The following is a 16,894-nucleotide window of genomic DNA, read 5'->3' as shown; positions in this document are numbered from 1 at the left end:
TTTTTTTTTTTTTTTTTTTTTTTTTAATTTAAGCCAATGGAAACACTGATGGACACAGCAGTTCACCAGTGATTACCCACAAACACTGAACTAGGAACGATACGGCTAATATTCACACCTTCTGCATCCTGTGAATGTGAACTTATTTAGAAGGGTATTTGCAGGTGTAGTCACGTTACAATGAGGACACTCCGATTGAGGGCAAGTCCTAATGCAATGACTAGAATCCAAGGACAGGGAATTCAGACACGGCCACACACAGGAAACAATATGGCCATGTGAAGAGAGGTAGAGATTGGGATTATAGGGCTACAAGCCAAGGAACATCAAGAGTTCCTGGCAACTACCAAAAGCAGGAAGAGGCACAACAAGAATTGCTATCTAGGGGGGAAATGGGAGCACAGCCCCTGCTTTCGGACATCTGCCCTCCAGAACTGCAAGTGAATGAAGCTCTGTTGTTTTATGCCACCTAGCTGATAGTAGTTTGTTATTGAAGCCCTAGGTATAACATATAGGCACCAAGTTCATCACGAAATACTTCCTACAGTACATATGTTTTTCATTGGGGATACTAATTAACATGAGGCTTGGGCTGCAAGAGCATCATGGGTTGTACCAAATTAATGTTTTTGACCCAACTTTCTTCTCTCACCTAGAAGATATATGTGTCACATTTCCAGTGGCATGTTCATTCTGCCCTGAATGCCACAGCAGTCTCCAGAATTCCTTATTCATTAAATGTTTGAGCCTTCTGGGTGATCTGCTTTGAACATCCTTCCATTCTATTGGCTTCACCTTTTGTCTTCTGCCTATATGTTTCTTTTTTTAAAAAAAAAATAAATTTTATTTTGAGACAGGGTCTTGCCAGGCATGGTAGCACACTCCTGTAATCCCAGCACTCCGGAGGCTGAGGCAGGAGGATCGATGTGAGCTCAAGACCAGCCTGGGGGGCTGGAGATTTAGCTCAGCGGCAAAAGCGCCTGCCTGGCATGCGCAAGGTCATGAGTTCGGTTCCCAGTACCGGAGAAAAACAAAACAAAAAACAAACAAAAAAAAAAAAAAAAAAAAAAAAGACCAGCCTGGGCTACAAAGTAAGCTCAAGGCCAGCCTGAACTGTATAGTGAGACCGTGTCTCAAAAAGACAAAAAAAATAAAAACAAAAACAAAAATATTCAAAGTATACAGAGAACAGGAAATAATAGAATAAACACTCCTGGGGTCATCACCCAGATTTTCCTCCCTGTCTTCCTACGCTCCTCTTTTTCTCCTTTCCTGTCACATTTCACCTCATATATTGCTTGCTCTCAGTCTCTAGAGAAGGTTGGGTATAGCCAGTGTGGTGAATACACCTGTAATCTCAGTATTCTGGGAGGCTGAGGTAGAAAGATCTCAGGTTGAAAGCCACCTGAGCAACTAAGTGACTTACGGAGATCCTGTCTCAAAATAAATTTTTAAAAGGCTGGGGATGGGGATGGGGATAGCTCAGCAGCACAGCACCTTGCTTGGCAAGCTCAAGATCCTGAGTTTGATTTCCAGTGCAAAAAAAAACCCCCCAAAAACCACACACACGCACACAAAAAAACAAAGCTGAGATGTACCTCAGTCTGAAGGCACTGGGTTTAATCCCTGAAACTGGGCGGGGGGGTGGAGCACATCTCTAATGCCAGCACTTGGGGAGATTGAGTAAGAAGGATTGTAACTTTGAGCCTAGCATGGACAATTTAGTGAGACACTGTCTCAAAATTTAAAAAATAGTACTAAAAATAAGAAAGCAATGAGGATGTAGCTCATTGCAGAGGCGCTGGGTTCAATCCCCACTACAGGGGTAGGAAGAGGGGAGGGGGTGAGTATGGAGAAACACAGCCTGGCTCTATGCCTATCCCTAGGGTGGAACACACACATAGAGGATGAAAATTAGATGGAGTATCAGAGGGTAGGCAAGGAGTTATGACCCTCCAAGTAATTTATTTCCAGTACATCGTTTCTGTGATTTATTTATTTATTTCTGTTTTTGCTTTGGAGACAGGGTCTCACTATGTAGTTCAGGCTGGTCTTGAATTTATGGTGATTCTTCTGCCTCAGCCTCCTGAGTGCTGGCATTACAGCCAAGTATCACCACACCCAGCTATTTCTTCATTTTAGATATGCTCTTCCAGACTGAACCTATTTTGGTATTTTGGCCTTTAAAATTATAAATTCACGCAGCAGTACTTGGAAGCCTGAGGCAGGAGGATTGCCGCAAGTTCAAGGCTAGCCTATACTATAAGTGAGATCTTATTTCTACAAACAAATAAACAGAAATTAGAAATTCTAGGCTGGTAGTTTAGAGTGCTTGTCTATCACATGTAAGGTTCTGGGTTTGATCTTTGTATGGCAAAAAAATAAAACCAAAACAAGCAAAAAACCTCCCCAAACTAGAATTTAATTTAATTTAATTTTATTTTATTTTATTGTCATTTTGGAGACAGGGTCTCACTACACAGTCAGGCTGGCCTTGAGCTCACTTTGTAGCCCAGGCTGGTCTCAAACTTGCAACGATCCTCCTGCCTCTGCCTCCCAAGTGCTAGGATTACAGGCGTGCACCACCAGGCCTGGCTCAAGCTAGAATTTCTTTGGAATATCTATCTATCTATGTATCTATCTATCTATCTATGTATCTATCTATCATCTATCTATCTATCTATCCTCTTGAGCTTCCTTTCAAAATGGAGTGAGTTACTTCCCATATGGCCTGATGGAAAAGAGAGAAGTATCAGGACCAATATCTGGGAAAATAGCTTTTCTGACACCCACTGTGCCTTCTTTGGTCTTCTCATTGCCATGTAAAACTTCCCATTAGAGGATTTTATGTTGTTGCTTTAAAAATACTTATTAACTCTTGGTCATAGATTTCAATTTCCCAATTTTCCCTTGAATTTAATGTCTCTGATTAGAATTTCAAGTTGCAAAACATTTTTCAGAACTATTTTCATTATAATTTGGGGTTCAGCAGATCATTTGACAAGCAGAATTAGAAATAAAACAGCCTAAAGTATTTTTTAAAATATGGCTCCATTTGGTAGGGCTGGTAGAAACGCACTGAACAGAAATGACACTATGTATTTCTCGCTTCCCCTCATTTGTTTTGAACCACAGGCTCCATTCTGGTTTAGGAGTCTTTCCTGCTCAGCATTTCAGTGATAATTCTCCCCCTGGTCTACAGGATCCCTGTTCTCCTTGTTACTATAGCAACAGTCCTGTGTTGCTTGGCTAGAAGCAATTTTCTGCTGCTGTGGTGAAGCCCTATTTTTTTCATTCTTTTCTCTCTAGTTGCCTTGGTAACTAGTCTCTTCCTTTTCTGGTCTCTTGGTGTAAAATTCTACCCCCCTCCTTTTTTTTCACTCTCTAGTAACAGTCACCTGGTCTTGACTTGGACAGAACTATCCCATCTATGAGTGAGCATACTGTCATCATCAGACTGTCATAATGAAATCAGCCTTCCTTTTTCTTTATCTCCATCTGGTCTCTGGCCTGCCATCTTTCTGGTGGTTGTCATGGTAACCATACCCTCTGAAAGTCTCCAGGCAAAGGCTCTACAGTTAACAACCATCATGTGAAAGTGTCTGCCAATATGTGGTCACACATCTCCATTTTAAATCCAGCCCCAGGCGGGTACCACAAATTGGAGAGAACAGGGCTTTTTATCAAAGCAAGCTGGTTTGAGAAAGGGAGGTAACAGGGACCAAGAACTGGGAGTGGCGCTCTCTAAACAATACGTGTGGCTACAAGATTCATGCTGCGTCTTCAAGAGTGCCTACTGTGCCAAAGGATATTCAAATGATTGGGAAATATATTGGTAGTCATTCTAGGCAGGCTATCACAGACTCCCAACTTTTAGGGGTTATTCCTTTGGCACGTGGAATCCCAGTATGACCTGAGAGCCAAGGGGAGCCAATCTTGGGAAGCATGCAGTTAGAATCCTTCCCCTCCTTTTTTGTACTGCTCAGATAGAATCCAGGGCCTGTGTATGCCAGGCAAGTGCTACACCAGTGAGCTACATCCCAGCCCCAGTTGGCTAACAGAGGGTTAATAGTATAGCTATTTAGGCATTTTTACACATTCCTGAAAAATTCGGTGCCCTTAGGCTGCTGCTACTACCTCTTCAGAGAGGCAGATGGGATGTTAAGGGTATAATAATAGAAAGTGTTCAACAAATGGTGGTTGTTATGTGCCAGGCCATGGTAGCAGGCACCTTTCTGACATTATTTCATTTTCTCTTTATGGCAGTCCTGAGAGGGTTTCTATGATAAGAACACTGAGGATAATAGGTGAATTAGGGGCTGAAGGTGTAGCTCAGTGGTAGAGCACTTGCTTGGCATCTCAGAGGTACTAGGTTCAGTTCCCTGTAACACATCCCCATCCCAATAAAAAATTAATGAAGGTGACACCTTTGATAAATCAGAGTTGAGATTTTAAGAATTCTGGTCCGGGACTGGGGATTTAGCTCAGCAGCACAGCGCCTACTTGGCTAAGCACAAAGTCATGAGTTCGGTTTCGGGTACCAGAAAAAAAAAAACTAAAAAATTAAGAATTCTGGTCCTCTTGTCCTTATTTTTCCTACTCCCACTTTAACCTGAGAGCTGTTACTACTGTATTTTTCTGTCTTCTCTTAATTTCCTCTTCTAATTTGGTGGGTTGTTGTTCATTTGCTGTTTTTCTGTTTTCACCCTATCTCTTGCATCTTTTAGTTAAGGGGATGGAAATTTTGTCCTGCCCTCAGATTCTCTCAAGTTGCACTGGGGAATGAAAATACTACAGCGGGTCTGATTCCAGGAGAATGCCACATCCCTGAGCTCACGGTTTCAGGGCTAAATCGGCAAATCTCCTCTCCACTGAATGACTGTTGGGTGTCTCTGTTCGGTAGTATGTGCTTGGCACTGGAAACTTACCAATGATTAAGACAGAATTTGTACTTTTGTTTTTATGAAACTAACAGCCTGGAGTAGAAGCCAGACATTAAGAGGCCAATATACAATTTTATATTGTCGTTAGTGCTCTGAAGAAAAAGAAATATAGGAATAGATCTATTTTAGATGGGGCTGCTATCTCCCTTGTAAGAGAGCAGTTCACTCAGGATCTGACATGTGCTAGATGCTGGCAGCCACGTTGCAAGCCTGCTAAGCTTGAGACCTTTGTCCAGAGGCTCGCTCCTCCTTCTGCACCGTCCCTTCAGAACGCTAGATCCGCGCCTGCGCACTGACTGTTGCCATAGGGACAGCTGCCCCGGCACATGCGCAAATGTCTCCAAGATGGCGGCTGCGGCGGCTGCGCGAGCAGTTCCTGTGAGCCCTACAATTCGGGGCTTGAAACGGACACTGCCTCTTGTAGTGATTCTTGGGGCTACCGGCACTGGCAAGTCCACCCTGGCGTTGCAGCTAGGCCAGCGGCTGGGCGGCGAGATCATCAGCGCCGACTCCATGCAGGTATGGTAGTGCGGCTGCCCGGGCCTAGGAACCCAGAGCCGCTAGCAGGCTCCTGGAGGGAGGAGTGGACACCCTGTCGCGTGATCGTAGTGCGTGAGCCCAGATCACGCGATTGGGGGGCAGGGGTTAGGTGAGGGAATCCGTTATATGCCAGACCCCCACTATATGAGAGGCGCAGTGCCGAGTGTTTTTCCTTTGATCATCTCATTAACTTTCACCACATTACTCCTTGGTAGGTACTATTATCCCATTTGCGAGGTCTTAGGGAGGTGAAACGACTTTTCATGTCACGAAAGGAATAAGTGGAGGCGATGAGATGGTGTTTGAATCTACATGGTTGACAAATAGGTATCTAATCAATATCTTTTGTTTTGTTTTGTTTTTGAGATAGGGTTTCCCATTGTGGTTCATGCTGGCCTTGAACTCACTATGTAGTCCAGGTTGGCCTCGAACTTGTGATCCTCCTGCCTCAGCCTCCCGATGCTGGGATTGCAACCATGCACCACCATGCCTGGCTCCGATAAATACCTTTTGAAATGGAAATTACTCCAGAGTTTTTGCTAGAAATGTTACCCTAACCCAGTGAGATCAGGCTAAATTGGATGACACACTAAAGTGTACCAGCTGGGGCAGTAGAATAGAGCAGTTAGGCGACCTGAATTGTAGTCCACAATCTGCCATTGGCCACGTGGCTTCAGATTAACAGTGACCTTTATTTGGACTTTATTTTGCCTGTAAAGTGGAGAAAATGTCACCTTCCTTATTAATAAGCGAGACCATGAGTGTTAGAATGAGGAGCAGTACGGCCTGGCCTGAAGAAGGTCAGGCATGTGGCAAATTCTTGCTGAAGTTCAGGTATTTAACCTTACTAGCTGATCTGAGTTGAGAGGGTTTTGTCTTTTTGTTTGAACTGAGGCGGAGAGAAGGTGTTGTATTCATTCCATGTGGGAGCGTTGTGTTTGATTGAGAATGACTGACTTTTTGGGTGAATCTGATGGAAGAATTACGACAGCTACTTATTGAGAAGAATTTACAGTTAGGAGTGTTCACAGTAAATGAAATGTTGGAAATGAAATACTTATGACTGAATCTAGCTAACGTCTGATGAGTACTCCACCAGAAAGGGCAGTTCTCTTTCAACCCAGCCCACCAGCCTCCTGGCTGGTTTCTACCTTCATTAGTTTATTTGGGATGAAAAGACCATCTGCACACATTGAAAACATAGAATAACTCAACAAACATTTGCTTGCAGTCTACTTAGTGCCAGCTTTGGGAAATAGTTTAGCGCAAATTCCAACATTGTCTTTTCCAAAGTATGCAACTTTAGCATAACCTCTTCATGCCTTTGTTTCTTCTGTAATGTGGTAAGAATAATAATCAACGGAACAGTATTTTTTTTTTTTTTTGGGTACTGGGAATCGAACTCAGGACCTTGCACTTGCCAGGCATATGCTTGTACCACTGAGCTATATCCCCAGCCCAGTTGAACAGTATTGTGATGATTTTAGTTTATTTTTTGTTTTTTAGACGGGGTCTCAGTATGCAGTTCAGGCTGGCCCTGAGCTCACTTTGTACCCCATCGCAAAGATCCTCCTGCCTCAGCCTCCTGAGTGCTGGGATTACAGACGTACGCCACCACGCCCGGCAAAACCCAAGCAGGATGATTTTTTTTTTTGGTACTGGGAATTGAACTCAGGACCTTGTGCTTGCCAGGCAGGGGCTTGTGCCTCTGAGCTATATCTCTGGCAGTTGTGATGATTTTAATACAATATATGACATGTAGTAAGGGCTAAGAATATGGTAGCTGTTATTATCGGCAAGATTCTGTTGCAATCCAGGTGCGGTGGCATACACCTGTAATCCCAGAACTCACGAGGCGGAGGCAGGAGGATCATTGCAAGTTCAAGATCAGCCTGGGCTACAAAGTGAGCTCAAGGCCAGCCTGAACTGCATAGTGAGATCCTGTCTCAAAAAGAAAAAAGAAAAAAAAAAAAAGATTGGGAAAAGAGAGATTATAAATTAGATTGTATGATAAACTGCTAAATATTGCAGAGTTCCCCTGAGAAAGGAGAAATCAGTAAAGGCTGCCATAGTCACTGAAAACTTTAAAAAAGGCTTGAGAAATAGATTAGGTGTGGCTAGGTAGGAAAGAAGAAAAGGTACACCAAAAAAAAGAGCATGAAGAAATGATCATGGTGTATAGGTAGGACAGTGAAAGGGGACTTCAGGAGGGAGATAAGTAATGTGAAGGCAGTGTGTAAGCAGCATTTGTGTGTGAGCTGTATGCCTGATGAACTGGACTTCGGAGGGGGCACACAAAACATTCAAGTGTGGTGTCATAGATCTTTGGCCTGATGCCTTGGAGTCTTGATTAATGTGGGCTTCAGTAGGATGGGATTGCACTAATAATGTCTTAAGGGTCGTTCTAGTCCTTATGTTATGTAATTTCTATGATTCTGGCTTGGTACAGTGTTAGTGGGGATGAAAGGAAAGAGGAAGATATAACATTTTGAGGGTGATAGCATGTTACTACCTTAGTAATATGAGTTGGTCACCGAGCGGGGAAAGAAGAGAGTAATGTGCACAGTGGATTCTGGATTCAGGATTGGGTAATTTGGGTGAGTAGTGAACCTGAAAGTCAGGAAATCATGTGGGCATGGTGGGATGGCAGTAGGACTTGCCCGGAGAAGTCTAGTGAGTGGATATTAGGAGAATGCTATGGACATTAACCCACTGCAAGACTCATGTGCTTGTTCCCTTTGCCTTGTGGAATCTCTGCTATTCTATAATCACGGGACTTACTGTCTTTGTTCAGGTCTTCTCTCAGTTGTCACCCACATAGTCCCTGCCAAGAAAGTGTTCCTAATAAGTCATCTTAAGTTTGCATTTTATTTATTGATTGTGTCACCAGGGATAGAACCCCGGGCCTTCACACTGAGGTATATCTCTAGCCCTTTTATTTTTTATTTTTATTTTTATTTTTTTTTGAGACAGGGTCTCCCTATATACAGTTCAGGCTGGCCTTGAGCTCACTTTGTAGCCCAGGCTGGTCTTGAACTCACAATGATCCTCCTGCCTCAGCTTCATGAGTGCTGGGATTACAGGCGTGCGCCACAATGCCTGGCCAGTGACCAGTTGATTTCTTGATAATAGTCATTCTGCCATTCTTTCTGGGGTGAGATGGAATCTCAGTGTTGATTGATTGATTGATTGATTTTTTTTTTTCCTTTTTGAGACAGGGTCTTGCTATGTAGTTCATGTTGGTCTCAAACTCAACAGCAGTCCTCCTGCCTCGGCCTACCTGAAATTATAGGCATGAGCCACCATGACCAGCTTCAGTGTTGTTTTAATTTTCATCTCTCAAATGACCAGTGATGTTGAACATTTTTTCATATATTTATTGGCTGTTTGTATTTCTTCATCTGAGAAGTGTGTGTTCATCTCAAATGCCCATTTTTGGATTGGGTCTTTAAATTTCAGGGCTCTGATATTTTTGAGTTATTTATTTATTCTAGATGGTAATCCTTGGAGGAACAGGTGGCAAACATTTTTTCCCACATTGTGGGTTGTCTCTTCATTCTGTTGGTGGTTTCTCTTGCTGTGCCAAAGCTTTTTATTTTATTTTTTTATTTTTGTCTTTTTGAGACAGGGTCTTTCTATGCAGTTCAGGCTGGCCTTGAGCTTACTTTGTAGCCCAGGCTGGCCTTGAACTTACAATGATTCTCCTGCTTCAGCCTCCCAAGTGCTGGGATTATATGTGTGCACCACCACGTCTGGCTCATTTCTGGAATCTTGACTATGATATGCCTGTCTATAGATTTTTTTTAAAAATTTTTATTATGGCTAATTGGAGTTCTATATGCCTCACTTTTCTATATATTAAATTATTTTTCTCTACCAGGGAAGTTTTCTACCATGATGTCTGAACAGGTTTTTTGTTTTTTGTTTTAATCTCATTTCTGCTGTCTCCTGCTTTTTTCATTGACTCCAATCAGTCTTTAAGGTTTTCTTCTTTGCCTCATCTAGCATCTGCTGTATTGATTTCTCATGGTTCCTTGCTATTTTTAAGAAATCTTTCTTTTCATAATTGCTAACTGCACATCTGTCTTCTATATCTGAGATCCTGTCCTCACATTGGCTTAGTCTCCTGTGGATACTTTAAATGAAATTTTTATTTTCCTGGATATCTGCTTGAATCTGCCTTATGGATTCCATTTCTTTCCTGTGCTGAGCATTCATGGCTTCTATAATTTTCTTAAGCTCCTCTATTTCTTTGTATCTGCTCTAGAGTCACCGAGCACTCACCTAGCATTCATAAGGCCTTAGATTCGATCTTTAGTGTATGACCGCCCCCTGCAAAAAAGCCATTTTGTTCATATATTTACCAAATTTGAATTTCTTTGCTTTTGCTTTTGTTTTTGACTTTTTGAGACGGTGTCTCATGTAGCCCACATTGGCCTCCAACTCACAATACTGCCTTGGCCTCCTGAGTGCAGGGATTACAGGCATGTACTACTATACTTGGTTAGCAAAAACAATGTGAATCAACCTCAAGTCACTGAAAAACTACATCTCCTAAATCAAGCAGAGTAGCACTACCCTAACTGAGGTGGGACAGTGAGCCAGGGCAGAAATGAAGTATTGTGAATACCCAAGTGAATGGGACATCAGTACATCATTATTCTGACTTAAAAGCAAAATCAAAGGTCAAAGTTTTCCAGTAAGGATCAAGAGAAAATGTTATGAATATCCAAGGTATAATTAAAATTAAACACATTATATAAGCACTTCAGGAAGTTCAATAATCTTCCATATTTTTCATGTATTTATTAATGCTAATGGCATCCCAAGGATGAAAGAAAGTTGTCATTTTAGTTACTTATAACTATAGGAAGAATGTGAATGTGTTAAGATGTACCATCTTAATAAAAATATTTTACCAAATATGAAAGATGAACCATATCAGTTGCACTATTTGAGGCATAGAATATTCCTCTGACATGGTTGCCATTGTGGATACCATCTCTGCAGTTATCTGAGAAATTACTTCTGATTTGATTTTTTCTAGAGCCTCATTCAATTATTTTGTTGTGACCACTTCAGAGAGGCCAAGTATGTGGCTTTCAGATTGTCCCACCTCGTTGCCCTCTGAGTTTGCCTTTGGTGAACTGGATCTCTGGAGTTGCATTTTGTTTAAGTATCTTCTCATTTTCTTTTCTTTTTTTTTTTAGTTTAATCCCTGGGGTGATGCTTGTAAACTGCGTATGGTGGGTTGATTTATTGCTAGTATTTAGAACCCTTAGGAAATGACTGCTTCTCCAGGGTATCTTCCAGGTGTAGCTAGCTGGTTTTTGGGTTTTGACTCTATTGCAAGAGCCTACCTTTTCCGTTTTGGGGGATGAGAAGTTGCTATTTATTTGGCCTAGCCCCTGGTTCTTGTTGCACTGTGTCACAGTATTTTCTGTGACCCTTAGTCAATCTCAATCTTGGAATACCAGGAAGAACAGCTGTTTTGAACAGTTGTGTCACTTTTGGCTGTAGTGGTGCAGTTGGCAATAACAATAGCATTAAACATATCCTAGAGAATGACAAACTGAGCTAACTGTTAATTTGCTATCTTTAGCCATATGAGCTAGACTTGTGTCAGTATAACAAAATCTAAAACAAACCAGACAATATGTACAGTATACAAATCCTTAATATGTAATTTTGCCCTCAGGGGTTAAAATTTAAAATGGGTTAAAGAGAAAATAGAGAAGTGGAAGAAGAGGAAGAGATTAGAAATAAGGCTAAGGACCAAGGAGGATCACACTAACTTAGGAAAACTCATATAGAAGCCTGGAGGGAAAGAGAGAAGGAAGAGATAAAAAGAACAGAACAGAACCACAACCACAAAGAGGCTAGAGACCATGTTCACACTCACATAAAAACAGTATCAAACAGGAGAAAAAAAAAAAAACAAGAACAAAAAACAAATGAGAGAAAAAAAAAGAAAAAGAAAAAAGTCCACTTCCAGGTATGTCTCTGCTGTCACTGTAGACAGTGTGCAGAGACAGAGGCCCAGTCCATGCTGATCTATGCCAGCAAGCCAGCAGTAGCTTTTTGGCAGGGTAATAGATAATCTCAGCCAGCCTGCACCTTCTGGCCGAGACCAGACTCATTTAGCCTGTAGCCAGCTGTGTGCCTTCTGTGGGCCTGAGCCCAGCTGGGAGCTACTAGATGGAGTCAGTACCTGCTCTGAGTTCTGAGCTTAGTCAGCCCCTCTCCAAGATGGCTCCCAGCCAACCACTCTTTTGAGCAGCACAACTGAGCTCTCAGCACTCACTGCCAGCTAGTGCAGTCCTTCACATCTGATGTTCTCCTCCACTGCTGTGTCTCTCTGTGGAGGCCTGTCTGTGGTGCAGTCACCATGTGTCTGCAAATTTGAATCACTCCTCTTGCACCGTGAGTCCTGTCTGAGGGAGAAGGTGCTGACAGCTACCTTCTCCTCCTTCATTAAAGTTTCTCTCTTTGCTCGCCCAATGGGCTTCAGTTCTCACTTCAAATCCCTCCTCAGTCCACAAGACCCAGGTCCCTCCTTGTCTTGCTCACGTTGCTATATTCCAGCATCTGGATGGCGACGCTCAGGCTCTTTCTTCTGCTGCTTATCACTCCTCCATCTTGGTGACTTTCTTGCTTTTTTTTTTTTTTTCCTTGAGACAAAGTCTTAGTTTCCTAGGCTGGCATTCAGCTGTGGTCCTCCTGTCTTTGTCTCCCAAGGGATTTATAGACAAGTGCCACTAGGCCTGGCTGTCAGAAATAATTCTTTACTCATAGCTGTGTACCATAAGGATAAATTTGCTAGATGTCTTGCTCAGCCTCCCAAGTGAGTGCTGGGGTTACAGGCGTGCGGTACCATGCCCAGCCCCTTACCTGGCTTTTATTTATTTATTTATTTATTTTTATTTTTTACCTGGCTTTTAAAAATGAATATTGGCAGGGGGGACATGAGTATTTGTCTTTTAAAATTAGTTTTTGAGCCGGGGGTGGTGGTGCACACCTGTAATCCCAGCACTTGGGAGGCTGAGACAGGAGGATCATTGCGAGTTCAAGACTGGCCTGGGCTACAGACTGAGCTCAAGGCCAGCATGAACTGCATAGCAAGACCCTGCCTAAAAAAGACAAAAAGAAAAAAAAAAAAGATTAATTAGTTTTTGAGATGGAGTCTTATTGTGTTGCCCAGGCTGGTTTCAAATTTGTGGGCCCAAGCCATCCTCTGCCTCAGCCACTCAAATAGCTGGAACTACAGGTGGGTATACCAGCAGTCCTTCTGGACAGTACTTTTGCATTTTATTAATCCCTTTTGAGGGGGCTGGGGATTTAGCTCAGTGGCACAGCGCCTGCCTGGCAAGCGCAAGGTCATGAGTTCGATTCCTGGTACCGGAGAAAACCCCCCCCAAAAAAAAAAAAAAAAAATCCCTTTTGATATGTTGCCCAGGATTTTATATTTAGAAGTGTGTAAATAACTAAAAAATAATTATAAAATAGCCTTAAATCTTAAATTGTCTTAGATCTTATACTTTTTTTGTCACCCTTTTGTCCAACCTTAGCTGTGGGATTGTCCCAGGGAATCCTCCTATGTGGCATTTTCTTTTCAAAGTAAGTCCTGTAATTAACTACATAGGTAGTTCTGTGAGGTAAAATGACTGGGGTTGGTAAGAGTGGGAGTACAAAGTGATAATTTTACCTGAGAGCCTGTGATATACAATGACTTGCTTCTCTAGTTACCTAGCGTCTGAAGGTCGTGACTGGCCCCAGGTTTCCCATTATTCTGATGCATGGGATTTGTGGAGTGGGGTTTGGAGCTGCTATCTGAGGGATTATTTGCTTAGGGACTCCTCTTAGGTTCTGCTCTGTATTTCTGCGTAGCAGATGTGACTAAAGTGAGAAATCTTAATTTTCTCATTTTTTTCCCACCTTCCACCCCTGCTTTTTAAACAAATTATAGGACATTAATATTCTCACTCAGAAGTGAGAGCATGAATTCAAGAAGGGATCAGTAATACAATCCGTGTTTTCCAGGATGGAAAAACTAAGGTATAGAAAGATTAAAGAGCTGACCAGAGATAACACTGAAAGACATTCACACACCTGGGAATTGGATCTGGGTCTTCTGCATTTGTAGAGTCTGATCCATTGCAGGAAGATGATACTGAAGGTCTTCTTTTCAGTCTAAGCCGTCTTCTTGGCATGTAAATTCAAGGTACAATGCCTTGCCTTCAGTGACTGGATGAAACATTGTACTGAGAAACTTGAAGGTACTTGCCAAACATGTCTGGAAATACAGACTGCTAACTAAATGCTAAGAGAAAATAAACAAAGCGCTCTGTTTGGGTTTATAGAGAGGAAGTATCTCTGATGCCTGCATTCTTCAAGGCCTATGGGGAAGCAGTAGTCAGACATAAGAGCAGTTTCCTTTGCATTTGCCCAAACGTACAAGAGGAGAAGCAAATGATTTTTGACTGTCTGACTAGTAAGCAGGGTATGTGTCTTCTCATTGACATGGAACTCTGTGTTCTTTTTCCTCTGCTCTGGGCCATAATCTAGGAGCAGTGTTTTGTACGAAAAGACTGTAGTGGTGCTCAAAGGAGATCTGGGATGCGTGGGGGAGGGATCTGAAAGGAGAGATGGAATGGTGGATCACAGTGGCTTCATAAAATAAAAGCACAAAGACCCATTAAGCAGGAGAGATGTGGCTGTTAAGAGACTTTTTACCACAACTAGCAGAGGCAGTCTTTTAAAAGGACTGAGCTACTGAGCATGGTGGTACATGCCTGTAATCCTAGTACTCGGGAGGCTAAGGCAGGAGGATCACTGTGAGTTTGGGGCCAGCCTGGGCTACACAGCGAGACCCTGTCTCAAAAAAAAAATCTAGGGGGCTGGGGATTTAGCTCAGTGGCACAGCACCTGCCTGGCAAGCGCAAGGTCGTGAGTTCGATTCCCGATACTGGAAAAAAAAAGAAGGAAAAAAAATCTAGATAGATAGATAAATAGATAAACAAATAAATAAATGGACTAAGCCTGAGAAGAGGTGAAGAAGGAAATCTCAATTTTTTTGAGTTCTCTAATACGAGTTTTTAGGTGCCTTGTTCACCTCTGTTGTAAGTAAATTTTAGTTTTCTTTGGCTATACTGGGTAGTTTGTACATGTGTGGTCACTTTTTTGTAGCTACAGGGAGAACTTTGGAGTCAAAATGTTATTTAAGGAAGGAGAAGTAAGTACTGGCGAAATGGGAAGCCACGGAAGAGCACAAATGAGGCTTGAAGATTCAGATTCGTGGGATAAGCTGCTGTTCTGATACCTCCAGTGCCTGGGGCCAGTGTAGAAGCAGCTCTATCTCCAAAAGAAATACATGTTTGAAAGGTTAAAGTTTCGTAGGATGTATGGGAATCCACGCATATGTGCTTGTGTGACTTAACTGAATTGGGTTCTTGTGTAGTTTGTTTGTTGGTACTGTGAATTGAAACCAGTGCCTTTGTACTGAGCTGTATCCCCAGCCTTTCTCTGTCTTTCTCATTCTCTCTTCCTTTCTTTCTTTCTCTCCTTTCTTTTTTTCTTTCTTTCTGTCTTTCTGTCTTTCCTGTTGTTGCTTTGAGACAGAGTCTTACTAGGTAGCTAGCTCTTTTTTTATTTTTGAGACAGGGTCTTGCAAAGTCACTAACTTTTCCATACTGGCCTGACGTGCAATGCTCCTGCCTCAGCCTCCCAAGTGCTAGGATTCCTGGCGTGCATACCATGCCCAGGAATTTTATATTATTTTACAATTTTTTCTTACTGAGGTGAAATTCCCTATAACATAAACCTCTTAAAATGAACAGTTCAGGGGAATAATCGCAGTGTTGTATAACCACCATTTCTTACTGCTTACAAAATGTTTTCTTCACCCCAAAGATAACATCTCATGCCCATTAAACATTATTCCCCATTTCTCCTTCTCTTCAGTACCCAGCAAGCACCAGTGTGCTTTCCCTATAGGTTTCCCTGGGGTATTTCACATAGCATTGCACACTGCCGATCATTGTGTCTGAATTCTTTCGCTTATGTTAGTTGTAGCATGCATCCATTCTTCATTCCTTTTTAAGGGTTGAATAATGTTCCAGTATATGCATATGTGTACTGTCATTTCTCCATCTCTTGATGGATGTTAGCATTTTTTTTTAGACAGGGTCTCACTGTGTAGTTCAGGTTGGCCTTGAATGTGCTATATATCTCAGGCTGGCCTCAAACTCATAGGAATGCACCTGCCTTAGTCTCCAAGTGCTGGGATGATGTGTCTCCGGCTTGGATGTCAGCATCTTTTGGGCATCTTTTGTCAGCATCTTTTTGTTTATATTGGTGCTATGAACAAATGTGTGCCTGAATTTATTTGAGTACCTTTTCGTTTGTTTTTTTTTTGTTTTGTTTTGTTTTTGAGACAGCGCCTTACTATATATAGAGCCCAGGCTAAATTTAAACTTGTGATCCTCCTTCTTCAGCCTTCCTAGTGCTGGGATTTCAGGAATGTGCCACCACCTCTGGCACTGAATAACTATTTTCACTTTTTAAAAAAGTTTTTTCTTTCTCTTTTTTTTCAATTATTTGGATATAAACTAATGAATAAAGTTGCTAGGTTGTGGAGCCACCTGTTTTTAGGAGGAGCTTTACCTTCGAGGGGCCATCTATTTGCCACAATGGTTGCCCCGTTTACATTTCCACCAGCAGTGTGCAAGGGGACCAGTTCTACCACATTTCATCCAGGACTTGTTATTTTCCGTGTTTTAAAATTACAGCCATCCTAGCGGGTGTGCAAGTGATATCTAACTGTGGTTTTCATTTTTATTTCCCTGATGACTAATGATGATGTGTTTTTTGGCCATTTGTGTCTTCTTTGGAGAAATATCCTTTTAAGTCCTTTGCTCATTTCGTGTATCCTATTTGTTTATTTTTTATTGTTTGCAGTGCTGGGGATTGAACCCAGGGTTTTGTTCATGTAGGCAAGTGGTATACTGCTGAGCCACATCCCTACACCCTTTGCTCATTTTTAGATTGGTTTGTTTATCTTTTCATTATGAGTTTCATATATTTCTTTTGGTACAGGAATTGAACTCGGGACCTTGTGCTTTTGATACATACTGCCTTACTGCTTTCAAGAAAGTTTGTTCCAGTAGTGTGTGTATGTCTGTGGGTGTGGTTTTCTTTTTTAAAAAGAAAAACAAAGCATGGTCTTGCCACATGGTTCAAGCCAGTGTTGAACTTACTAGTTGGCCCAGGTTCACCTCGAACTTGTGATCCTCTTGCCTCAGCCTCCTGAGTGCTGAGATTACATGGGTGTATATGTGACCCCACCTGGCATCCCTTACATTTCTGTATATTACTCACTGTATTCATGCTTTTCAAACTGGCAAACAACTATA

The 16,894-nt window shown here is 42.0% G+C and overlaps 1 protein-coding gene across 3 annotated transcripts in view; it reads left to right on the top strand.

Moving 5' to 3' along the window:
* Positions 1-5,264: 5,264 nt before the first annotated feature.
* The window catches only part of Trit1 (tRNA isopentenyltransferase 1), a 48,134-nt gene continuing 36,504 nt past the window's right edge, over positions 5,265-16,894 (top strand). The window contains exon 1 of one of the 3 annotated variants that reach the window (XM_013519693.1): positions 5,265-5,462. In XM_013519693.1, the coding sequence (XP_013375147.1) occupies positions 5,289-5,462 (174 nt within the window). In that variant the 5' untranslated portion in view covers positions 5,265-5,288. Of the gene's footprint in view, positions 5,463-5,593; positions 5,695-16,894 lie in introns of those variants that run through there. The other 2 variants (XM_005395267.2, XM_005395268.2) reach the window with 2 other exon arrangements.

Source organism: Chinchilla lanigera, unplaced genomic scaffold (genome assembly GCF_000276665.1).
Source record: "Chinchilla lanigera isolate Chin_1 unplaced genomic scaffold, ChiLan1.0 scaffold00051, whole genome shotgun sequence".
Taxonomy (NCBI): domain Eukaryota; kingdom Metazoa; phylum Chordata; class Mammalia; order Rodentia; family Chinchillidae; genus Chinchilla; species Chinchilla lanigera.
The sequence above is the reverse complement of the archived record's forward strand: the minus strand, read 5'-3'. Positions and strand labels throughout refer to the sequence as shown.